The 25,391-nt window shown below is 41.9% G+C and overlaps 1 protein-coding gene across 6 annotated transcripts in view; it reads right to left on the reverse strand.

Moving 5' to 3' along the window:
• Nucleotides 1-1,202: 1,202 nt before the first annotated feature.
• GALNS (galactosamine (N-acetyl)-6-sulfatase) overlaps nucleotides 1,203-25,391 on the reverse strand; it is a 70,969-nt gene continuing 46,780 nt past the window's right edge. For 4 of the 6 annotated variants that reach the window (XM_038368194.2, XM_043494900.1, XM_038368195.2 and 1 more), the window contains 3 exons: nucleotides 21,640-21,761; nucleotides 7,592-7,709; nucleotides 1,203-4,757 (listed from right to left, as the gene is read on the reverse strand). In XM_038368194.2, the coding sequence (XP_038224122.1) occupies nucleotides 4,671-4,757; nucleotides 7,592-7,709; nucleotides 21,640-21,761 (327 nt within the window). In that variant the 3' untranslated portion in view covers nucleotides 1,203-4,670. Of the gene's footprint in view, nucleotides 4,758-7,591; nucleotides 7,710-12,580; nucleotides 12,762-21,434; nucleotides 21,488-21,639; nucleotides 21,762-25,391 lie in introns of those variants that run through there. The other 2 variants (XR_006275051.1, XM_043494898.1) reach the window with 2 other exon arrangements.

The raw sequence follows: 25,391 nt of genomic DNA on the forward strand, positions 1-25,391 counted from the left end.
CTGTTGGTCCACAGAGACTAATTTGCTATCGAGATAATCCATTTGTCGCTGCAGGTTTTCAAATCAAGCCTCCAATTTTGGAGCCATAGACTGCATATTGTAGGACTTTTCCCATGATTATTAGTTACATCAATCTCAGAAGCTTCTTTGCATTGAGGGGCTGATGATAACATAGCCTCAAGGGGTGAGGAAGGGGCGATCTCTGGAGTCTCCTGGATCAGGTAATTGGAAATTAAAGTCAAGGAAGGAATTCCCTGGACTCTCAGCCTAGGCAGCTTTTAAGCTTATGCCATTTAGGAAGCATATTTAAATATAAAGAAGAAGGGAACATCACATAACCATGAATAATCTCAAGACATAAATCCTCTCTCAGTTCATGTTATGTGCTGCTCCAAACTACAACTCTTAAAAGAGCAAAACACCAAGAAACCATCACTGCCAATAATAGGGTAGCCTGCCTTCTTTGAAAGAAGATTGAGCTGCCAACAGCCACAAGAAAACCAACTCCTGCCTCAGTGTGGGCAGTTCCCAAACCAGAGAGGTCATTGTGAGGTCACTGGGCAGCTGGAGCCTGGATCAAAGTTGCATCAAAGGTCCTATATAAATATTAAGGACAGGATTTACCAGTATGTTCTGGCTGCTTTGTACTGCTACAGTGACACAAGCCAACCATAAACTCACCTTACCCAGCCAGGTAAGCCAAATTTACAGCTGCTCTGTGTGACCAGAGTGGTGCAAAAGTTGGAGCTCATCAGTGAATTTGTCCCAATGTGAGGTATTTATTTGTATGACAGTAGTGTATAAAGGGCCCCATTATACTGGAACCCTTCCCCCCCTCCACTCCACTCCCCAAACACAGTAAGAGACAGGCACTGCCCCAAAGAGCTTGCAATTGAAATAGGCAAGATAAAGGGTGGGAGGAGAAGAAAGGCACAGAAAGGGGAAGTGACTTACCCAGGGTCATGCAGCAGGTCACTGACTGAGCTGGGATTAGAACTCTCCTGATTCCCAGTCCCATCCTAGCCTGTGCTCCATCTCTCAGAGCTGTATCAGCACCTGGCTAGAATCCTGCCATTCACCCCAACTTGCTCTCACTCTGCTAGGGAAAAGAGAGGCCAGTTTCTAGTTGTTTCTAATCCTAGTGCTGGCATCTCAGTTGCTGTGTTCTCAGTTTGTCAGCCTCAGAAAATACACGCTGCACATGCTGATCAAATACCCTTTTATTTTGTTCTTCAATTCCCCTGGGCCTACAAGTTTAAAAACTGTCCACTTTTGGAAGAGGCATTGATTAAAAATACTTCTTAACAATACAGCTATTTCCATTTGCTACAATTATTCTTATTTTAATTTAAAGCAATAGCTCCTTCATATGAAATTTCTGTCTCTTATAAAGAAACAAGTACAGAGCAGAGAATTAAATAAATATCACTGTCAATTCACTTACAGCATCCAGAATTCTGCATGCAGATGTGTGCAAAATCTGTATATTCACTTGTCATAACAGCACATGCAAGTGATTAATTAGATCAATTAGACATCTAAATGGCTATTTTGTGCACAACTACTGCAAATAAATGTGCACATGCAGACATTTTGCACAGATACTTTTGAAAAAACTGGCTTTAAATGCTGCACTTCTCAGCATTTATCACTTTGGCATGACTGTTTCCAAATCACATCACAGACCCCAGAAATATGTTATAAATTCAATATCTTAGAAATATTATAATGAACACTTAAGGCTGTTTGTAAAACCTAATCAATTCAGTACTCTTCATATCTGTGTAATCATAACAAGTAATCATGGGATCCCCAGGTTGTTACATTTCTCTTACTGTGCCCCCATTAAGGAGCCCTGGCTGGGCGCACTGCCATTTTGCTTTACAAGCTTGTGCATCAGTTTTATTTATTTTTGCACATTCTCTAAATTGGTTTCTCTTCCCTCCCCCTTTTTTTCCCCCAGACAATAACACAACACTATGATGCTTAGAGAAACTGAAAGAAAGGAGGGAAAATGTCAATATTATGTGCTCCTCTGGAATGTTTCAATTGATGCAACCCACCTGGAGTTAGCAAAGTCTAAAGTTAGTAAAGGAACAGTCAGATGTACTAAGGATGATGGCTTGTGGTGTCTGACTGTTCCTTTGTTTCTGATCACAGAGATCAGGAGTGTGGGAGTGTTATCTCAAGCAACTGAGTTGTCAGAGTGATGAAAATCAGGGCTACATGTAACTGATCAAATACTGAGAAAGTTGATGGGCCTGTATCAGCAGGGAAAAAGAGAGAGTACAGAGAATGAAAAAGCAGTTCTTCGAGACAGACTACAAGTTGGGAAAGAAAGAAAAAAAGGGGAGGAAGGTAAGGAATACATGGGATAAGAGGCACCCAGATCCTACTGTGACAAGCATGGTATAAATGCTTAGAATGAGCGATAACTTAGTGTGTTTGGGCTAGAGCTCAAAGAACAAGCATTGACCCCTGTTTATATGGTGCCTTTCGTCCACGGATCTCATAGCGTTACATTCATAATGATTACGTTTTAGTTTGACAATGATTTTCAGAGCATCATAATGAAGGAATCCAACATCTTCTGATCTCCATGCCTGCTGATAGTGCAGAGTATTAAACATGGATAGTAAAGCTCTGAGCATTTCTGGGTGACAGGCCCCAGCGGCAGTCAAGTTCAGAGAGGAGAGAGATCTGAAACGGGGGTGCCGGTTTTGTAATGATTCCTTGGCTACACTCAGGATCCAATCCATCATCTCCGGTCATCCAGCGTATCACTCAAAATGGGCCATTTGCACCAGCCATACTGTGATGACATACATAAAATAGTTAGGACTCAGCCAGAGATGCTTTGAGATCTTTGATGGATAGCAAGGAACACTAACCCACAAGGTAAATACGATGAAGAACAGTAGAAAAATCACACTGACAGATGAGCAGATCTGAGAGGGCTCTGCTAGAGGGTGAGGCTCTGGTACTGGTTATAATTCCTGACACCAACGGCGCCAAGGCCAACTCCAGTGTCACTTCTTGACAATCCAATATCCGTGGGCCTGTCCAGCCTCTGTGAAGGGGTTTAGAGGAGGTAAGTACTTTGGGGAACAGAAGGATTGGGTTATTTAGGCTTGGAGGCAGGGGAAGAGCTTATGTGGGCAAAAGGTGTAGAGCCAGGGTCTCAAAAGGTGGTATAAGGTTGTCTCCGTTTATCTGGAGTTGTGGGCTTTGGTGCGGGGAGGAGTGGAAGAGCTGTGCAGCAGCGTGGGGTATCTTGATTGTTTCCTTCCTGAAGCAACTCACCTCTGCATCAACACAAATGGGTGCTCTGGAATGAGAGAAGTGGGGTCTTCAGTGGCCCAGACAGGCTGCACAGGACTTTTCTTTGTGCATCAGAAAGCCACTAGCACTAGCGAGGTACATGAATACCAGATACAGAGCCAGGGGAAGTGCCTTCCATGTGCAATTCTGCTGGGGATCCACATTTCCTGACAACTACACTTACAGGAATGCTGGCCCCAGGATGCTGAGTGCAGCACTTGGACAGTTTGCACCGGGAGAAGAATTCCCCATAGAGCATAAACTGGGAACAGTGCCAAGACTAAAGATCCTGATGCAAATGGGGCTTTCTGAGCCTTCAGCTGGCTGTGCCCATATGACTGAAAAGTGACTTCCTTTGGCAGGCTGGAAGTATGACCAAATTCATATCTGAACCCAGATTTTCTGAAGTGAATGGATCATGCACTGAGCTCCGGAGGGCCATCCCTGGGTCCCAAAGGAACTCCCTGTAATACTGTAGGGAAATTTAGCACTTAAATCACACTTTTCATCTTCAAAGCGCATTACAAACATTACCTAGCTCATGCTCACCACAGCTGTGTTTACAGATTCATGCTTTAGAAATATAGGGCATTCTCCCACTTGGAAGCTGCTGGTTAATATTGGGCTATTGAAGGGAATGTTTACAGCAGGGAGACACAGAGCCCGTTGGTGTTGTTTGTTGTGTGATAGCACGTAAGTAGCCCAACCAAGGACCAGGGACCAATGTGCTTGGTGCTGTGTACACACACTAAAAAGATGAAAGGGAAATAAAGCCATGCCTCAAAGAGCTTACAATAAGTACAATTTTAAAAAACAGTTACTGAAAATTACTGCAGCTAGCTACAAACATTATTTCTATGTGACTAGAAAGTAAAACAAAGCAAATCTGGCATATTCTGTCTGGAGGGTATGAAAGTTCTGGGCAACCTTCTTCTTGGACCTTTCCTTGAGGCCACTTTCAGCCACTTAAATGAAGAGTTATCCAAGAGAACAGCCTGAGTGGGAAAGGAGCAAGTTGACTGGACAGCCATGTCATTCCTGAGGGAATATGAGAGTTGTGATTGGCTGAAAATCTTCTCTAGTCATATCTTTTTAAAATTATATTCATTACTGAACATTTACCCTGTATTGCAGCAACATCTCATTTGACCCATTAAGAGAGACACTGAATTAAACAAAAGCTAATTGCTATAACCTTGAGAAGTAATGCTGTTACCATGGTCCTTTCTGAAGAGTATGTGATATCTTACATCACTCCCTTCCATGACGTAAACACAAGTGTCCATGTGCATTGTGAACCATGACCTCAGCTGCTTACAGCTTTCGAGCAGACCCTGCGTGCTGGAATATTAGTGCGGCCAAAAGCATTTCTTTGGATTGGACTTGGGAGGTTCCAAACACTTTCCTAGCTTCTCACAGCCTGGAGGAGCCCAATTCTGTTAAAAAAGAAACAAAGAAACAAACATATAAGATCAGCCTTGTGGAATTAAACTGTCAATTAAACTTCCTCCTGGAAGAGGAGCTGGACAATAAGCCCTGAGCCACAACAGACCCATTTACATTTTTAGTACACAAGACCACTTTGATATTCTCATTGAAAAAGGAACCTTCACACGTTGCTGAACCTAGCAGGGTCCATCTATCTACACCTTCGGAATTTCATCCCTACAGTCCTCAGGCAAGCACACAAATCCCTTTCCAGCAGATGGTTATGAAACTGCCTTCCACATTCCTTCAGTAACAGACACCTGCATTAGCCTCCCCTCTGAGACCTGCAGTCTGTTGTGGTGACCCCTCTCTCCAGTAACATGATGAGGGAGCAAATCTACATGTTTGGTGAAACCCCTCAAATTGCCCCTGATCCAGAAAGAGGCTGTTAATTATTAGCAGTAAGGTATTTTGTAAAATTTCTTAAGGAACCAAGTACAAGGCAGCAGCCTCTGAAGGCTGAGGGTGAAAGAGAGAAGAATATTTGCATTTTAATGAGCATTTTGGGGGATTAGCCTATGAATTGGTGGATTAGGAGACACTTAGATAATGACCACGCCAAAGTATGTGAACCAAGGCTATTTGCCTCCCTTGTTTTCTTGCTTCTTGAATGATCTTGTCCCAGTGTGCAGGCGGCAGGAGATAAACGTGGTGAGTGAGGAAATCCAGCTGACCTATGGGCAGGTGGAGGTGTGTGCGAGTATTTAAATGATGAAAAACAAAATGAAATGTGGGATTCCAGTAAAATGAATGAAAAGTTACAATTCCTGTTCTGTCTCCAGAAATCCTCTGCTTTCCTTTTTATGAAACAGTAGCCTTGTAAATGCTGTTCTCTCTTTCCTCTGCTCAGTACCCATACATCCATGGGAAATTCTTCTTGTCAGTTATTAAAGGTCAAGTCTGCTCTGACCTACTGTCATATATATATATATATATATATATATATATATATATATATATATATATATATATATATATATATATATATATATAATTTATTTAATCTAGTCATTTGCATTTGTTTATTATCAGATTCCTTCAGGGAAAAGATTAATGCTATAAAAAATGCTGGAGCAGGTTTACATTCCACGTAACTAACAACAGATGGCAGTGACGCACCAGCAATCTCTGCGGGCTGTGAACGGGAAGGCAGAGAGGTTTCATATGAGTGTGTCTCCTGAAATGAAAGGCTCCAGACAATTTAAGAACAATTAATTCTGCTTTCTAAATACGTTTCTCACTTTCAAAATACTTAAGAACAAGGAAAACCCACTGGAAATTTCACAGGCTAAACATACTCCTGAAGCAATATAGATCTAAACAAAGGAAATTTTCATCCTTTTGAAAAACTGGATTACATCTGCTTTAGACTCAAAGATTTAAGTCCATTCAGCTTTCATAGATCCATTCTTTAAACACCACGTCCTGAGATCCCTTCATGTGCCAAGTCCCACATCCAACAAAACTGGAGTGAGTCCAGGCATAGCGGCAGTTTCTTCAAACCAGCACATTGAGAGATCAGCTCAACAGGGGTTCCCTGCACACGAATGACAGGGAGTACTGGAACACAAGAGAGCAGAGGATTTGTCACATCAATGGTGCAGAGGTACTGAAGTTGCAGCACTTATTCCTGTCCTGAGACTGGAGTAACAGCTACAAAGTGGTTGATCTGCTTTATTCCATAGCCAAACAGGAAAGATTCCTCTTCCCAGTCCCCCATGGGCTCTTGAGTGCACAAACCAAGTAAATGGGCTTGGCACTAAGAACAGATATGGGGACCCACTAGTAGGTACGTGCAGAAATTAAGAGAACCTTTCAATCCATTTATCAAAGCAGGCAATATAATACCATTGCTGAGTGATGACAGTTATTAAAGCAAACGTGAACAAACGCAGCACAGAAGGACTGATTCAATTGCTTCCCCTCCACAACATCCAAGAAATAAAAACCCTAGAAATTAGAGATGGTAAAAACTTACAAGGGGACACTATCCATCTCTCTACTAACGCAAGACTGTTCCCTATGTTATATACTGTAGCCGTTGGAATTTGCCCTGGAAGATTATTTCACAGTCAGGAGGATTTTTCCTGCTATTCAACCTACAAAGTTTTCCATTTTTTCAGTTTCATCCCAGTATCCTAGACACACATCTCGGACTACAATAAATAATTCTCCCTCTTTGGGGTTTACAGGCTTCAGATCTTGCACACTGCTCCGTGCCCTTCTCAATGTCCCAAATCACCAAGTTCAGAAGACATCAGGGACTTTTCGACTGAAATGCCAAAGCATAGCTATTAAACATGCAGTTTCAAATACAACCTGAACAGAAAATCAGCAGTACTCTCCGTTTGCTGTGTTTAAGATCATGAAGACTTTGGAAAAACAGTTGTGGAAGGGCTTGGGGAGGTGGACCAAAGATACCCAAACCCATTCAGATCTACGAGAGCCCAGGTGCCAATACCATTGTTCACAATGCAGCTGGATTTCTGCGATTTGTAGAGGGGATTAGGACGGAGGCGAAGGCACCAGAGCAGTGGATACTGTACTATCTATAAGGAAGGAAGTCACAGAGTTTATCACAGTGTGCTGGTAGACTTTCCAGACCTAAGGCCACTCACTTTGTACTACGGCATTCCACAGATAACCAATGGCCAGACAGCCCTTTGAAAGGACTGAATGACTTTTCTTCTCTAGCTCTCCTCAGTGTTAGCTGAGACTTATGCTTTATGAAATACATTACAAGACAAGGATGCTCAAATTGATTTATGTTTTAATCCCTTACCATGACGGCCTTGTCACACATGTTTAGCTGTGGCTCCCCTGGCACCATGGTCTTCTTGTGCAGCTGAACTTTGGGGAATATTTGTTCCATAACTTCCTGGTACTCAGAGCTGGAAAAACTAGAATATGAAAAGCAACAGGCGTTATTAATTAGACACCTACCTGGTGTCTGGTTTGATGTATGGTATGTTTAGGGGACATGAGTTTGTACAGTGCATGGGACTTAGGGCAATTGCTAAAACCCATTGGGAAACTGATGCCTGGTACGGATGCTCCGAACAGTGCCTAGAGCACTATACAAACACTGGTAACACATTGAAATAAGTAAATGAGTAAACTGGGTAGGATTTCCAGAAGCACTGGAAGGCGCGGGGTGTTGAACTTCCATTGAATTTCAAATTGGAATTGGGGGCCTCGGTGGTTTGGAACACCCCAACCATTTTCCCTTTGCAGTACTTTGCATCTTTGTTGCACCCCGACCCAAGGATTTTGTATTTTATTTACAAACATTGACTAATTCAGTCTCACAATCCCCCCAGTGAGGTGGGCAAATATCATGAATCCCACTCCGCAAATGGGGAACCCACGAGAGAACTCACGGGACAGAGACAGAACCCAGAGTTCCCAACTCCCCAGCCCATGTTTAAACCACAAGAATGTTCTTCCTCAGTAATGTTATTGTTGCTGGCTGGCACCAACTGGTCACATTCATACACAGGACACTAGTCGAGCTTCTCCCATTGACCTTAATGGGGAGTTGGCCGCCTAAAGCCCCCATGCAAAGAACTGTGAACTTATCTCCTGTTAATCAGAATGATTACTTCAGTAAGTATTGTTTAAGTGGTTTACACTCTATTTCACTGTGGTAATTCTTCAAATACTTCTAAAATGGAGGGTTAATATCCAATGATCTCATTTTGCCCATATTTAGAGTCACTTAAGAAACAGAGAACGGCAAATTGCTTCTGGAGATAAAAGGGAAACAATGCAACGTGGCCCTGACCCCCGGCTCTCTTTGCTAACAGCCGGAGCTGGCCACCAGCCCCACACTCCAGCTAATTTCCTTCTCTGAAAAACAATCATATTTTGAAGCCCAGCAATGTGCCAACTGTTTCCAGTAAACCCTATAAATATCACATCTCCTCGGCAGCCTTCCAGAGAGAAGCTGAGTGTGGGGATGGGTCTGAGGTATGCTGATAGAGAATGAAAGGGAATTGGGAATGACAAGCTCAAGCAAGCTAATCTGTCTCTCTCACACCTAGCTAGCTGTATCCTGGATTAGAGAACAAATGTAGAGACTATCACCAGGTCCAGCTGTATGATTTGGTTGGACCACCAGGAGAGATTATTCTTGTGAAGTTCCCATTCCATCACACTCTATCTCCTTTTTTCTCCAATTGCAGAAGATTCTACAGTTCTATGTTACACCTGAGGCTATTCTGAAAACTGGGGGTTGACCAAACGTTTTTTAGGTCCCGAAGACCATCTCTGGCTACCACTCTTGATAGGAGCATTCAAAGCAGCGGTCACATGGCCAGTGAGTTGAGACAGCATTGCACCCGAATGGCACAATGGCCACATTGTATCTGGAGGTTCTCTGGTCACATTCAACACAAAGGACTCCCAGGATGACCATTTGTTAAAAAAATGTTATTCAGCTGAGGCTGTTAGGCCTTAAAAGCTAATCTATGTTGACATACAGGGAAGAGATCACAAAGAAGAGCTGGTGCGCTGGCAGGAGACACCACAAAGGGAAGCTCACAAAGGCTGTGGATGTAGTAAGAGAGGAGATGTACAATGACTTACCCAATAAATTGGGCACTGGAGCCTATTGAAATTGGATAGTTCTTTAAAGGGGGAAATGTCACTATGCTGCAAAATTGAAAAGAGAGAACGCATCTCAAGCCTAAATGCTACTGTGATTGGCAGATCAGAAACCAAGATAGCTTGTGTACTTCACATGAAAATACATTCTAATAGCAATAGTGCTTTGTCCTTCTATTGCACCTTTCATCTATTGACCTCAAAGCACTTTGAAAACCTTATTTGATCACACTTTGTATTAAGGTGCCATTTATAAAAGGGTTAATAAATGGTTAATTAATTGTTAGAGCCCAACAGATCAATAGGTTGCTCAAAACCCCTTGACTTTTTACTGATGTGGTTATAATGATCTAAAACACATTTAACCCCTATTCAGCATTTATTAATCTTTTATAAACAATTTATAAATGGAACTTTAAGCTTCACATCTTCTTTGTAAAATACCTAAGGGTTATATGCTTCACCCACCAAGAGTGCTTTTGTACACAGGGTTCAAAATTAGCTGGAAAACCGAGATGTGGCCTGGCTGACGGGTAACAATGTGTTGCTGTGATTTTGCTGCTTTTTGCTCCATACGTGTCAAGGCGGTAGATGGTGAAAGCCTCCTTTTCGTCATAATCACAGCCCCTGGGTTTGCCCACAGCTCTACGTCTCACCGGCCATCTGTTACCCGAGTGCATGGTGCCGAATAGAATCGAGAAGGCTAGTGTCATCTACAGCACCTCCTTGCTCTAATTTGTACATGCAAGACATTGTTTGTGTGTTCCTCACTAGTTCAGTAACCAGAGGAAATCTGGGCCCAACATCAGTTCCTGTGAACCCATTCCACTTTCCTCGACTGATCTGAACAGAAACACCCCAATCCTTTTATCTATCGATCTTGGGGTATTCAAACTATCCATCACTGTAGCACCTCAACAGTTAGATCCTTTCAGTATTTGGCACAGACTGAACAATTTCCAGAAGCATGGTCTGTTTGAAGCAGCCTGGCTCAGAAAATAGTTTCACATCTGTAAAGCAAGTGCAGTCTAAAACTTCAGGCCATGTCTAGACTGTGTTTTTGAAAACATATGACCTAAAAGGTATTAGTGAAAACAAGCTAAGTACTGTATAGACATATTCTTAAAAGTTACACTGAGCTTCCACAAGTGTTTTAAAACATGCTGAATTGTGACAGCCTTACTCACCTGAAGTACTCCAAGTCTGACTTCAGTGGGTCTCCTCAGAGTGTACAGGCCAGAGTACTGGTCAATATAAGGTTCTCTCAGTCTGGCCCTAAAATGTGTTAGCTATAACATGTTTTTAAAACACAACCTGTTTCTCATCTAGTCCTGTTCCAAGGGTGTGGGGGTATACTGGGGCAGTGCACTGGCCACGTGACTACTGTTCACTTTAAATTGGAGTCAAATTGGAGTCATGCCATGAAATCATCATTTGCTCCTTTGTGGTTATCTGAGTGCCAGTGTGGCTGGCCCTGTCAAAATACAGAGGAAGACGGAGTCTCTGCCCCACGGAGTTCACAACTTACTCAGACCCGCAGGCTGATCTACTCATATCTACAATATACTGGCTGAGGAGACCATGCTCACGTGCCGTGCTTTCACAGAGCAGTATGTAGGGACTGTATTTAGTGGGTTGCCACTGCCCACAGCCTCATGGCAGAAGCATGTTTGGAGAAGGCGTTTGTATAGGAGTGCGAGTTTGATTAGGGGCCTGATCCTGCATTCCCACTGAAGACAATGGGGTGACTCGCAAGAGTAAGAGAGGTTCCTAGCTATGTACCTCTCTTACTCTTATGAGTCGCCCCATTATCTTCAGTGGGAATGCAGGATCAGGCCCCAAGTGCAGAGTCTGCAGCATTTTCTATAAAAATGATATTCTCAAGCCAGGTGTTTGAATGTTACCATCTGAATGAAGGCTCAGACCTCTCTGCCTCCAGGGCACGCTGGATTTGTATTCTAGCTCAACAATCCTGCTGAAGGGAAGAGCTGGGAATAACAGTGAAAGAAGAGAGAACGTGAGCAAGGATTGAGCAGGTGTTGTTGAGAGGAGTTTGCTAAAAGAGATCCCCCTGTGTACATGAAGTTATTCCATGCTCAGAATGAAAGAACAGAGTGGACAAAGTCCAGGGTCATTACACTAATTGACACTTTACCTCCGGGAAGTCTCTGGAGAGCCAATCAGGGCTGGATTGCAAGCACTAGGTCCCAGACACAGGTGTGGCCTGTGCTTAGTTCATTTAGAGTAATTGTGCTTTGGCAATCTGTTCTCATCTCCTCCCTCTCCAAACAAATCCACATGTAAACTGCTCTGCTGTTAACCCCCCTCTTTCATGCCCTACTGTGAAATTAACATTTGGGGGAGGGGATGGAGAGGTCTTTAATGTACTACTATGATTAACAGAGTATCATTTTAATCTTAAAATCCTCACAGTCCTTCACTTTCAGGTTTGCTACTAATTTTGAATTCTATGAGAAGTTATGAGACAATTTCTTTATCTTTCTCATCACACATAAACCTGTAATACACAGTATACCCAAATCAGGCAGAACATTTCTAGCTAGCTTAGTTTTTGAGCTAGATCTTGGTTTTTAAATTATACCTTTTCCAGGTGATTAATATACAAGCAGACTCTAATACCTCTATCCTGGGAACCATAGGATTACCTTATTATTGAGAGAAATGGTGCCAAATGGTCATAATATTAACAAGTATCAGTGGGGTAGCTGTGTTAGTCTGTATCCACAAAAACAACGAGGAGTCTGGTGGCACCTTAAAGACTAACCGATTTATTTGGGCATAAGCTTTCATGGATAAAAAACCCACTTCTTCAGATGCAATTGAAGAAGTAGGTTTTTTACTCACGAAAGCTTATGCCCAAATAAATCTGTTAGTCTTTAAGGTGTCATCGGACTCCTCGTGATAATATAACAAGCTTCATAGAAGTCTGACAGCAAGCTATTTAATACCAGTGCTCAGATTTACAGTGTACTTTACCAGACATATGTGAAGGTAGTGGAACAACGTAATATCTGGTTAATAAAGTGGCTTCTGTATTTTACTTCTTTCTCTACAGGAATTGGTTTAACAAAAATCCCTTTTTGTTTCTAATTATTAAATAATCACATCCTGACCCTGATAAGCTAATCTTATCTACTTCAGGTACCTTCTGGGTTTCCTACAGCATCCACTAGTGTAGTATCTAAGACTTAATCTTCTGCTATTATTCAGTCTTCCTTTGTTGTTGTTTTCCATTGTCAAGTTTATTCTCAATGTAAAATCTGTATTAGATGAGATGGAGACAACTGGTCTGGGCTCTGCTTTTCAGATGCAGCAAGTTGCACTGACTGGAAGGAGGCATGACATAAAGGGAAATGGGAGGAGGGTTAGAATAAAAAAAAATCAGTCCTGGGACCCATATTTTAATCATCTTTTATTCTGGTAGCTTTTGGGGACATTTTAATACAATTGCTCTTAAATCCTTTTGGCTCTTGCTGTGCAAAATTATCACACTCCTTCTACAATTCTCCTGCTGACAACATAGAAAGTCTACAATGAGCTAGGCCTGAGGGCTGCCTCACACCTTTTCTCTCCAAGGCATTTACAATCAACCATGTTGTCCTTGATTTTTGTCTGAGATTCTAGCTGGCTCTATGTAGGAGCAAGGCCTTCTGAATTCAGAGGCTCATCTAGGGAGCACCCTTCCTGAGTATGTCAATCAGGTTCCTCTTGGTGGCTGGCTGTCTCTAGCAATCAGCAAAAGGATTGTCCATCTGGTCCATTTAATCTCAGCCTATTTTTAACTGCTCTTCTTTTTCTGGTGTTGAGTTTGTTTTTTTTGACCATTGTTGTAGAGTAAATACAAAATTAGGGAATCAGAGTTAGCTTAAGGAAATATGTGCATTGTAAAGAAAGACCCTGACTAGCAAGTAAAAGGAAGGCCTTGAAAGAAATAAGTTATAAGGCAAAAGAAATGAAATAGGGAGAATATCTGGTTCAAAAAAATAACCTATGAGATAGGGGGAAGTTTCCAAAAAGAGGGCCTCTGACCAATAGGGGTGCTGCTGATGGTTTTAAATAAAAAAAAAAATCTGTCTTAGAAGGAGCCAACATGGATACCAGTTTTACCTTAAAAAGGAAGACCAATGGGAACCCAGGTGCAACAAAAACGCTATTGGTCAGTGGGAACGGTGGGAAGAGAGAAAGAGGAAACACCTTGGGGAAAAGGGAGATTGTAAATCTTATCTGGATTAAGACTGGAAATAAGGGCAAACTGTCTCAAACTGGTTGTTAGTGAGAGTATTAATTACCTAGGACATTGTTTGTTTGTTGAAGGGGATTAAAAAAGTTATGAATGTGAGTGTTCTTTGTCATGCTGGAGCAATGCCAGGAATAGACAGTTTTCCTAGGTCTGGCCTGTTTATAAGTATACTGATCACATGCTTATGAAATACTTTGTTACTGTACTAGATGTTGTAATTGCTTATTCTTTAGGCTGTTGGACATGTTTAGAGCAATTGTATAAACTACCATTTGGCCTTTGGACTTAATAAAGGAATGTGTGGTTAAATGAGCGTTTGATGGTCTCCCATATTATCATTAATGCCAACAATTGTGTTTCCTTGGGTCTCAGCTGTCAGTACTGAACCCATTTACACCACTTTTGATAAAATGCTAACTTTAGAATTTAAGGTGTCCCTGAAGTGTGTGCTGGCGCAATGAAAACTGCACACAATGATCAAATGCAGATTTTAAAGCACTATTGCTATTCAAATCTTTGCCATGGTGGTGGTGAAGAGTGGGGGAGGAAGGAAGAGAAGGCCTTGTACGAAGTGTGAGTGGCAGCTCTGGAGATGGACATCTTTTATCTATCTACAACGTGGGTGACAGTAGCCCGTATCCATTTAGACAGGGCTACTACTCCTAAATTCTAAATAGAGAGCAGTAAGAAATGCTGTTGCAATAACACTGGATAAAAGGAAACCATAGGGAGGGCTGCACTGTGGCAAGTGTAGGCATGTATAACTGAGCTACAGTCCCGGCTGATTCAGGGTGAGAGTCTGGAGTTAGCCCTTCCTCCCAGTGGAAAGCAGAGATAGCCCAGACATACCATCACCTTCCGTCCCATGTGGGAAAGGGAAGTAACTTTTGTTCTGATTAGGTGTTACCAAGCATGGAAACACCAGATGAGTTCTAGATCTTACAGAAGATAAGGGTAGTCCCCTCCCACATCAATTTTCTGTCTTCAGAAGAGCTCAGCAAGCGCATGTTAAATAGGGAACACCAAAATCCTAGAAAGAAAATGTGGGGGAAGAGGCATAAGGGGATGTGGGAGTGTGGTTTAGCAGTTTTATCCAAGGCTTGGAAAACAAGAGAGATTCCTTGGTTGCAATGATCCTGGGGACTCTGCATGACCTCAGACAAGCCACGGCTGCTTGCACCTCAGTCAAAACAGCTGTGAAACAGGGTAGAGCTAGACCCTCACTGAAAACTAGATGCTGCCTCGGAGCGGAGCGTTCCTGTATTCCATGCTGTATTGTCTCTCTTTTTTCCATCGGAGCCCTTCTTGCTGCTGTTTAGCTAAGTGCATTGTTTAACTGGGAGGACAGGTGGTGCTGCTGCTTTTACAGTTATGTTTGTGTCTTATTAATTACTTGGTGGTGCTAAGTTTTGTTTTTGCTCCCAAGACCTATCACTGGGGGTAGCAGGTCACTGCTGGGGGGGTTCTCCTGTGTCATCTATCAGTTGGACTTTTCTTCCTCTGCTCTCTGTTTGGCTAATTTCATTTCCATAACTCCTGTTGACTGTATTTCCCTTCCTCAGTCATCTAAGCATGGATGGTTTTACTCCAGAATGCACAGTCTGTGGTTAACAGATCTGATATGATCCAGATTGACCTCCTGGTAGTGACCGAGATCTACTCGTCTCTGAAAATCCTATCACTCCTGTAGCATCACAGATTAGGGTGGCACTGTTCTCCACACCCTTCTACAGTGGCTGGTTGGGCTGAAGGTGTTGCACTATTGGTGTTTCTAGTGGTAGAGCCTTATTATAAGTTAGTGCCTATCCTGTAACCTCATCTAGGTGCCATGTGGCAGTTTCCAAGGCAGAAGTAGTTTATTTCCTACCTATTATTATGAGCAGTAGTAGCAATATTAACATACTACGTAGGAGGTACCCCTCATCATGGACCTGGACCCCGTTGTGCGAGGCGCTGTACAACCTAGTTCACCAATAGAATTTGTGAGCAGTTTATTGACTTTTCAGCCTTTTACTGTCCACTGCTTAATTATGGGCCACTTAAACAAAAATGATGGTGATTATTCACCTGATATTTCTGTATTTGTTTCAATGCTGATTTGTGAGTCTTGATTTGAGGCAGCCATTTCTGGTGGCCACACACTTGTCTAGACATTGTCTGGACCTTTTTATTAGCTGACTTTGCCCTTTTCAGATAATTTTTCACTTGAACTTTCATTCATGAGTTTGTTTCTTTTAATATTCCTTTTTGTGAAGCGTCACTCTCAGCTAAGAGGGTTATCTCATCAAAATATTTGCAGGTGTTTATATAAGCCCCATTTAAGCAGAGGTTGATTTAATGGCTCACTGCAACACGAGGTACCAATGTCTGGATTACAGAGGGCAAAAGCCCACAGATGTACTTAGATAAGCTGTCCTCCACAGTCATATTTCTCTTCAGACCCCTCCAGGTTGTGGGATGACTTGTTTGTTGCAAGAGGTGTTGCTGGAAGAACTCCAGGCATGTGCCTGATGTGAGTGCTTCCTAGCAATCTTTCATTGTCCAACACCTGCTTGGTTGACACCAGGCTTCTGTTGTCTTGACTGAGGCATCTAACCATACTTCTCAGCAACTTTTTCATAGTTTTAATGCTTTCCTTGGCACTCCTCCTTGGGCTGCAGGTAATTTGCAGGTGCTCTCCCTCAGTGCAGCCACTGCTGTTTCCCTCTGGTTATTTGGCGAGGACCCAGCATAACTTTCCCTCTGATTGTCCCCTGGGTGAAATTATACACCGGTTTTGCTCATTCTGACGTTTCTGCCCTGACCTGTGAGGTCAGATAGGACCTGACAGAAGAGCAGCCATTCTCCAATTAGTTCTGTCAGGAGCTTCTTCCTCTCTTTTCTGGCCTTATAACTAGCATTGTTAATTCTTTGATGGTTTCTAGGATTTTTCATCATGCTCTTGTAAACCCTGTTTTAAACACATTCCTGTTGGATTCTGAAATCATTAGTAAATAGCCAATTTTGGGGATTCCAATTGTTTCCTCCATTCTAGCCAACTATATTGGCTTAAATCAGAGGTCACTACTTTTCTAGGCCCAGAGTTTTAGTGGACTCCTAGTTTCGATGAGGATCAATCACTCAGATCAGATGGCAGTACTGACTGCCGTTAATGACAAGCAATGGCTTTAGCTTTCTGTGCTGGTTTGTTAAGATGTTGCACCTCTGGAAATTTATTCTGACAATTCCTTCTGCACCTTCAGAGTTTGACTCCAAACACCTTCTTTATTGCATTTTGTATTGGGTTTATTGTATTTTATGCTGTGCTAAATTTAGTTTTATATACTGTTTGCTTGTGTTCTTAGTGAGTACTGTAAAGCATCTTAATATAGACATGTGTGAATAAAGCTGAAGTATTTTTCCTCACAATTGGTTCTGAAGGTGCTAGCAACAGATTATTTTAATCTCTCTAAAATGTTACTTGAATGCATGATATTCTTGGAAAGAACTGTTCTCTGTATGGTACTTGTGGGATGTGCAATACTCAGAGAATCAAAGAAGTTAATAAAGGAAAAGACTTATTAAATCACCTAGTCCAATCTCTGAGTCTTCTTACTGGGACCAGTATGGACTTAAATTACCCTTTTGGCAACAGAATGCTGGTTTTCCCTCTGAGGAGCATTAATGTAGGAACTCCCAGTGGGCAAGCTGCCAAAGGGGATAATTAAACTAAATAAAAATACACACCAGACACACCAGTAACATCCCCATAAATGAGGATAATTTAAATATTACGTAGGATAAAAGACTTACTTTCCATGATGTTTCCAATGTGACCAGAGACAAGAGAAGAGTAACATTACATGTTGCAGAAAGGATTATTCATTTACTAAAAATAGCCTTTCCATTATGGTTTGCATATCATAGAATCATAGAGTATCAGAGTTGGAAGGGACCTCAGGAGGTCATCTAGTCCAACCCCCTGCTCAAAGCAGGACCAATCCCCAACTAAATCATCCCAGCCAGGGCTTGGTCAAGCGTGACCTTAAAAACTTCTAAGGAAGGAGATTCCACCACCTCCCTAGGTAACGCATTCCAGTGTTTCACCACCCTCCTAGTGAAAAAGTTTTTCCTAATATCCAACCTAAACCTCCCCCACTGCAACTTGAGACTATTACTCCTTGTTCTGTCATCTGCTACCACTAAGAACAGTCTAGATCCATCCTCTTTGGAATCCCCTTTCAGGTAGTTGAAAGCAGCTATCAAATCCCCCCTCATTCTTCTCTTCTGCAGACTAAACAACATCACTGCTTTCCATAATCATGTCATAATCTTACTATAAAATGCAATCAAGGCAACAGCTTGTGTGTGTCCAGAAAGCAATGGAACCATAAGAGAAATGACTACAGACGTATCACTGGAATTTAGTTCAATCCTCAAAACATGGATGTTGAAAGGAATGCTTAAACTATCAGGCAGCAGGTGCCCTGCTGACAGACACCTCCCAGATAAGCCTCTCCAAAAAACAGACCAGCATAGCCAAGATAAGATTTCTGATTATCTAATTTTTGGAATGGGGTGATTTCCACCTCCCACAAAAAACACAGCCATTAACCCAAACTGGATATCGTCTCATCTGGAATCTCAATCCAGTAATGTAATTTTACTGAGCTGAATTTAAAACGCAGCAGCAACTGCAAAGAATAAGATGGGATATGATTTGGTTTGTTCATTAGAGCTGAAATGCAATAGAAAGAGAGCAAATGCAATGGGATTCTGGGGAGTTTTATACACTGTGTAATGTACCTCTAGGGTGCTCATCTGTTATGAGAGAGAGAGAGAGAGAGAGAGAGGTGAAAATATTTTTTCTCCCCTTCTCTCTCTAGTGAGAACACTTAGTGGACAGTACAGGCTCAGTGCTGTTGAAAATAATGGAATGAGTGCATCCACTCAATTATTTAAAATGGTTGAGTAATTGCAGTCCTGTCAGTTCACAAAACATCTCTCTGTAAAAGCCACTGCGCAAAACCATTTCTGTGCAGGTGGTCATGGTGGCCCCAGTTTCCTCCTTATTTACTTATACATTCTATAAATCAGAGCCAACGGGAATGGAAATGATAGCATATCCCAGTCCGCCATCTGACTGTGCTAAAACTCCCATAACATTCTTCCTAATCAATGGAGAAGGGCGGAGCCCAGCCAGACTTTTCGTAGGGTGGTTGTAATTAAACTTACAGGGCCAGATTCACTTTCTGGTTGGGTTAGCTGGTGCCTGCTTAAATCCTTGCAGAAATCATTTGGGGCAGGAAGTCTGCTAGAGGTGCAGGTTGCAGTGACACAGTTATGGGAGATTATGAGGTCAGCAGACTCCAAAGAGCGGGCAGGGAATCCACCAACTCAATTACTCTCTGAGGAAGCTCCCACAGGCTTGAAAGCTTCCCACTCGCCATGACAGAATGCAGGGGGAAGGTACTGGTGGCAAAACCTCTCAGAATGTGCTGAGATGGGAAAGGGGAGGCTTGGCCCTGGAGAACAAGCGCAGACAGCAGACTAGCTTGGGTATGCATATTCACTGATTTGCTATTCTGCAGCTACCCTAGAGTTAGTCCTGTCCATGGGACACAAAAGGTAAGGGGTGTTGGACATGGGACAAGAGCCACTAGATAGTTTAATGACAGGTTTCAGAATAGCAGCCGTATTAATCTGTATCCGCAAAAAGAAAAAGGAGGACTTGTGGCACCTTAGAGACTAACAAATTTATTAGAGCATAAGCTTTCATGAGCTACAGCTCACTTCATCAGATGCATTCAGTGGAAAATACAGTGAGGAGATTTATATACACAGAACATGAAACAATGGGTGTTACCATACACACTGTAACAAGAGTGATCAGGTAAGGTGAGCTATTACCAGCAGGAGAGCGGGGGGAAAAAACCCTTTTGTAGTAATAATCAAAGTGGGCCATTTCCAGCAGTTGACAAGAACGTGTGAGGAACAGTGTGTGTGGAGCGGGAGAATAAACATGGGGAAATAGTTTTACTTTGTGTAATGACCCATCCACTCCCAGTCTTTATTCAAGCCTAAGTTAATTGTATCCAGTTTGCAAATTAATTCCAATTCAGCAGTCTCTCGGAGTCTGTTTTTGAAGTTTTTTTTGTTGAAGAATTGCCACTTTTAGGTCTGTAACCGAGTGACCAAAGAGACTGAAGTGTTCTCCGACTGGTTTTTGAATGTTATAATCTTGAAGTCTGATTTGTGTCCATTTGTTCTTTTACATAGTGACTGTCCAGTTTGGCCAATGTACAAGGCAGAGGGGCGTTGCTGGCACATGATGGCATATATCACATTGGTAGATGTGCAGGTGAACGAGCCTCTGATAGTGTGGCTGATGTGATTAGGCCCTATGATGGTGTCCCCTGAATAGATATGTGGACACAGTTGGCAACAGGCTTTGTTGCAAGGATAGGTTCCTGGGTTAGTGGTTTTGTTGTGTGATGTGTGGTTGCTGGTGAGTATTTGCTTCAGGTTGGGGGGCTGTCTGTAAGCAAGGACTGGCCTGTCTCCCAAGATCTGTGAGAGTGATGGGTCGTCCTTCAGGATAGGTTGTAGATCCTTGATGATGCGTTGGAGAGGTTTTAGTTGGGGGCTGAAGGTGATGGCTAGTGGCGTTCTGTTATTTTCTTTGTTGGGCCTGTCCTGTAGTAGGTGACTTCTGGGTACTCTTCTGGCTCTGTCAACCTGTTTCTTCACTTCAGCAGGTGGATATTGTAGTTGTAAGAACGCTTGATAGAGATCTTGTAGGTGTTTGTCTCTGTCTGAGGGGTTGTAGCAAATGTGGTTGTATCGTAGAGCTTGGCTGTAGACAATGGGATCGTGTGGTGTGGTCTAGATGAAAGCTGGAGGCATGTAGGTAGGCATAGAGGTCAGTAGGTTTCCGGTATAAGGTGCTGGTAATAGCTCACCTTACCTGATCACTCTTGTTACAGTGTGTATGGTAACACCCATTGTTTCATGTTCTCTGTGTATATAAATCTCCGCACTGTATTTTCCACTGCATGCATCCGATGAAGTGAGCTGTAGCTCACAAAAGCTTATGCTCTAATAAATTTGTTAGTCTCTAAGGTGCCACGAGTACTCCTTTTCTTTAGGCAGTCTAAGCCAAGCTGGGACACGTGCCAATGCAGTGTCTGGCCAAACCATTTGAAAACTATATTTTGTTCCGTTCTCTATTTGTTAGTTTAGAACTGTGGTCACCTGTCTAAGCTTTCTGGGGTGTAACACCTGATTTTCATACAGGTTTTAAGAAGCAGCTAGCAAGTGTATTGATAAATATATAAAACAGACACCCCTTAGGTATTGCCATATACCCAAGGTGATATTTATGCGAATGTAATCTTTGTACTACACCACCACTTGTTCCCTAAGAAATGTCTGTCTCCCTTCCACACATAGCTATATGATCATCGTGGATTCTGCTTTAACTGCTAGATTGGCACAATCACCATATCAGTTTCATTCAATGCATTTGCCTGTTCATATCCCTCTTGGGACAAAATAATAATCAATCAACAAAATACATACCATCAATAATGAATTAATAAGATGGACAGCAAGACATGAAAACAATATAATGCTCACAGTGACATGCTGAACATTTAATACAGCTTATTTTACCCATAGGAAACAGAACCTGAATAGCTGGAAGAGGAGCTTTGTGTAAGTTTGAAAGCTTGTCTCTCACCAACAGAAGTTGGTACAATAAAAATATTACCTCACCCACCTTTTCCAGCAATCAAAAGAGTCAGGTCAGTGAAATAATGGGACCAAATACATCTGTAACAGGAGAGTAAATGCCAGATGAACTAAGCCTTGTGTTAAAGTCACACTGTGCTCTCTGAAGACCTTCCTGCCACCTCACTTCCCAGATCCTTCTGGACCAGAACATTTACAACAATGAACATTCCATTAGTGTCTTTCTTGCTCACCTTATTGGATACTTTTCCCCAGGGTCCTTTCCCAAGTGGAAGAGCAGAGGCAGTTTGGTGTGTTCCTCCTGAGTATGGGTTGTTACTCCAGAAATGTTCTGCCCAGGACAGAAATCAATACCCTGCATTGGAGAGAACGAAGTGGGTCACTGGGAATGTGGGATGAGATAATGGGTTTGAGTTTATTATTTAATAACAGATGTAAATATGAACTCCTCAGCTCTCAAGACTTTGGCTGAGACCACTTTCCCACTCTCCCGTTATTAACTGACAGGTTTTTTTTTTAAAAAGAAGTTTTAACCGAGAGTTGATTCTGAGTCTGCAAACTGGATTCTGCATCTGCAAACTGGATTCTGCAGTTATTTATGCTGGGGTGGAAAAGGTAACTCTACTGGAGCTGATATGGTGTAAAGCAGGAGTGAGAACTGAAGCAGGACTCACATTTCTATACTATTAAAAAGCAGAAATCATCTCTATAAAATATTCATTAAAATGAAATGGCAAATGAAAGACAAAAGAGGAGGTAATTTAATCATAACAACTCTGCAGATAAAAAGCATCTCCTCTCTTTGATTAATGCAGTACAGAGCTGCATAGATGGGTTCTGATTGGCTGGTGACAATGATATAAAGGGGGAAAAATCCAATAAAATTAAAGGGCATAATCCCAAGAGACAATGATCACCCACAACTCCTGCTAACTTCTATAGGAGATGCGAATGCTCAGTCTCTCTGAATCTGACCCAAAGCCATATTTCACTGAAGAAAGCTGTAAATTTTAATTAAAAAAAAAGATGTTTGTCTTCTGATTTACAACTTCTCCAAGTCCTGGTATTAGGTTATTAACCTGGTAGTGCTAGGTGGGCTGGAAGATCTGCACTAGGTCTGAAAAAACTCCAGTGCCCATCATTAAACTCTGTGGAAGCAAAAATCAGGATTTCCCCAGCTGTAGCTTTTGGTAAGATGACAATAAGTATCTGGACATTCCAGTTGCTAACATCAATGGGTTAAGTCCTCAATAGCCAGGCCAGGGACACCCAGAGCTGTCTCTTCAGAAATCCAGAGCAGTTAGCTCTCTGCAGCTGTGAATTTGTATGCTTTGCCAGGTTGTGTGTCTCCTGAACTCCAGCCAATTATTAGCCAGATGTCAACTCCCTAATAACTTAGAGCTTGGCCTACAGTCCTACCGGCTAACAGAACGCTTTTAGCTCTGGGTCTAGCAAAAAATTTTAAGTGCTAATTTCACTGAAGAGGAAATAAAGCAGGGGGCCCCATAGACTAGCAAGAACTAGCACCTAATGGACTTGTTAAACCTCACAGGTTTACAATTCCAGCTAACATGCTGCGCTATTTACAGTACTTCATAACACCTGAGACATGCACAGAGACCCAGAGAGAAGGTAAGTGGTAATATTTAAATGGGTGGGGGGGGAAGCAGTTGTATTATTTGCTTATAAAACAACAAACAAACTGAAAGGCTCTCCACAGATGTTAGGATTTGATTGGCAAACAATTTTCTAAAAATATCCTGTATGTTTTTAATGGACAGCTGGTCAGTGGAGCAGTTAATATTCTGCTTTTCAATAAAGCAAGAAGGTTAGAAGCCCGTGAAATCCCATTTATCTGCACAGAGCTATAGATTCCTGAATCAGTGGCTGGAAAAAATAAGAGAGTTGCTTGATAGGTTGTAACGGGCAACTAATAATGGACTTTAAATGGATACAAAAATGATTGACCTTTTAATCTTCTCGTACCATAGACTTTGGAGACTGAATGAGGTTTTAATAGTGGAAAATAGAATTTAACTTAAAAAAGATACATGAAACGGTTAGTGGTAAGGTATCACAGCCCAGATATAACATACAAATTATAATTTGGATGCAAATCAAACAAGCTATTTAATTAACATCCTGCTAATTGATGCACTACTCCACTACCGCAAATGTTTTAGTTTGAGGGAAGAATTTATTCTCTTAGGCATTTGCTTCTACATTGCTCTGCTTATATGAGAAGCAAATGGTGAAACGTAATTCTCATAATGAGGTGCTCCAGAACACGTTCCTGATTATATCCCCCAGATTCCTGAGAAATAAGGCTTCAACAAAGGTGTCTCAGAACTAACAAAAAGCTACCTGTCTCTCTAGCTTCAAAAGCCAATTCCCTCTTCAAATCTAATTTACTAGAGGGAAAAAGAAAATCCCTCAAACATAACATCTGTGACATTGATAAATAATACCCGGAAAATGTGGCTGAAACTACCATTTACATTCTAAGGCCTTTCAACTTTATCTCCACAAATAAAAAGTGAAACACGAATAATTTTTATGATGTTCTGTGTGACATCAAAATCCAGCTGTGGCCCAGAAAGGGCCTCAAAACTTTCCTACTTGCATATCAACTACTAAATAAAATAATATTCCCCCTCCATCTCCACTGAAGACACTATCCAGCATAACAACCACTAAATCAAAATACAACATCAACAATTAAAAATGAGCCTCTTAGAAGTCAAGATCCTGAGATCCAATGGGAATAAGCCTGGCATAATAAATATCTAGGTAAGTGAAAGAGACAGGAAGAGGTAACAGCAAACAAGAGGATCCAGTACAAACCAGAGGGATGATAATACATAGGGAACCAACAGTGATCACCCTTAAAAAAAAAAAAAAAAAAAAAAAACAACCACACCACCACCTTTTTGGGGAAAAACAGTTGTCAGCTGCCTTCTAAAGATAGGGAAGGATGGATTAAGCTGGACAGCAGGGGGAAGCAGGTTCCAAGTCAGACTGACCCGGAACATCAGGGTGGTTATTGAGGAAAGCCCTGATCCTGCAGTCAGAGCTGTTTAGTCACAAAGGTCCACTGGCATACATCTGAGTGCCAGACAGGATGTTAGGGTGCTGGGATCCCTAATGGCAGGTGATGAACAAGGGCTATTATCCATCAGGACAAGGTTCCTGGTCTCAATGCTGCCGGATCCTATGCCATGAAGAGCTTTCAAAACCAATGACTGTCAATTTAAAAATTCAAGCCTCTACTTTACTGGTGGCCAATATAAAGAACGCAGGCATGCGTAGCGTCCACACTTCCACCTGGTTCTTGAGTCAAGTTAACCAGAGCCCTGTTTGCAACTCAGAAAACTAGTATTGCAATAGAAACTGCACAGGCAGATCCTGAATGCTTGTGTGGTCCATCCACTTCAAGGGTTCACTGACATTAATCTGACTGCAGGACTGAGGCTATAAAAAACATTATGAATAACCTGTTGATAATCTGAATATTATATATACACATTATACCATGTGTCAGAGTACAATACACAGCAGGATGACTGAGGACACATCCATTGCCATTGTACAAGGCAAGTGAGGAGGTCTGATGGCATCATAAATATTTTGCCAAAGCAATTAAGATGTGCTGATGGGGAAAAAAAATGTTGGTTACATACAATGCATCAAACCCCAATTTCCCATTAAAATGGACATTTCTGAGCCTCCTCTTGATGGAACCCTATTGCTGAAAATGGACATTATCTGAGACACCAGGAGTATCAATGCCCAGTTGAAGAGGCAGTAAAACAGCTTATATTCTGGAAAATCACTTTACTATTTAAATATCATAACAGTAATTCTGCCTCTCCTAACACTTTGTAAATTCAATGCTATTTCCAGTTCTTGAGAAGAAAACTACACAATATCCTCTATGAATAAACTGAAAGTCTAGGATGCTCTGTCTGCATTGCTTCCCTTTTCC

This window comes from Dermochelys coriacea, chromosome 12 (genome assembly GCF_009764565.3).
Source record: "Dermochelys coriacea isolate rDerCor1 chromosome 12, rDerCor1.pri.v4, whole genome shotgun sequence".
Taxonomy (NCBI): domain Eukaryota; kingdom Metazoa; phylum Chordata; order Testudines; family Dermochelyidae; genus Dermochelys; species Dermochelys coriacea.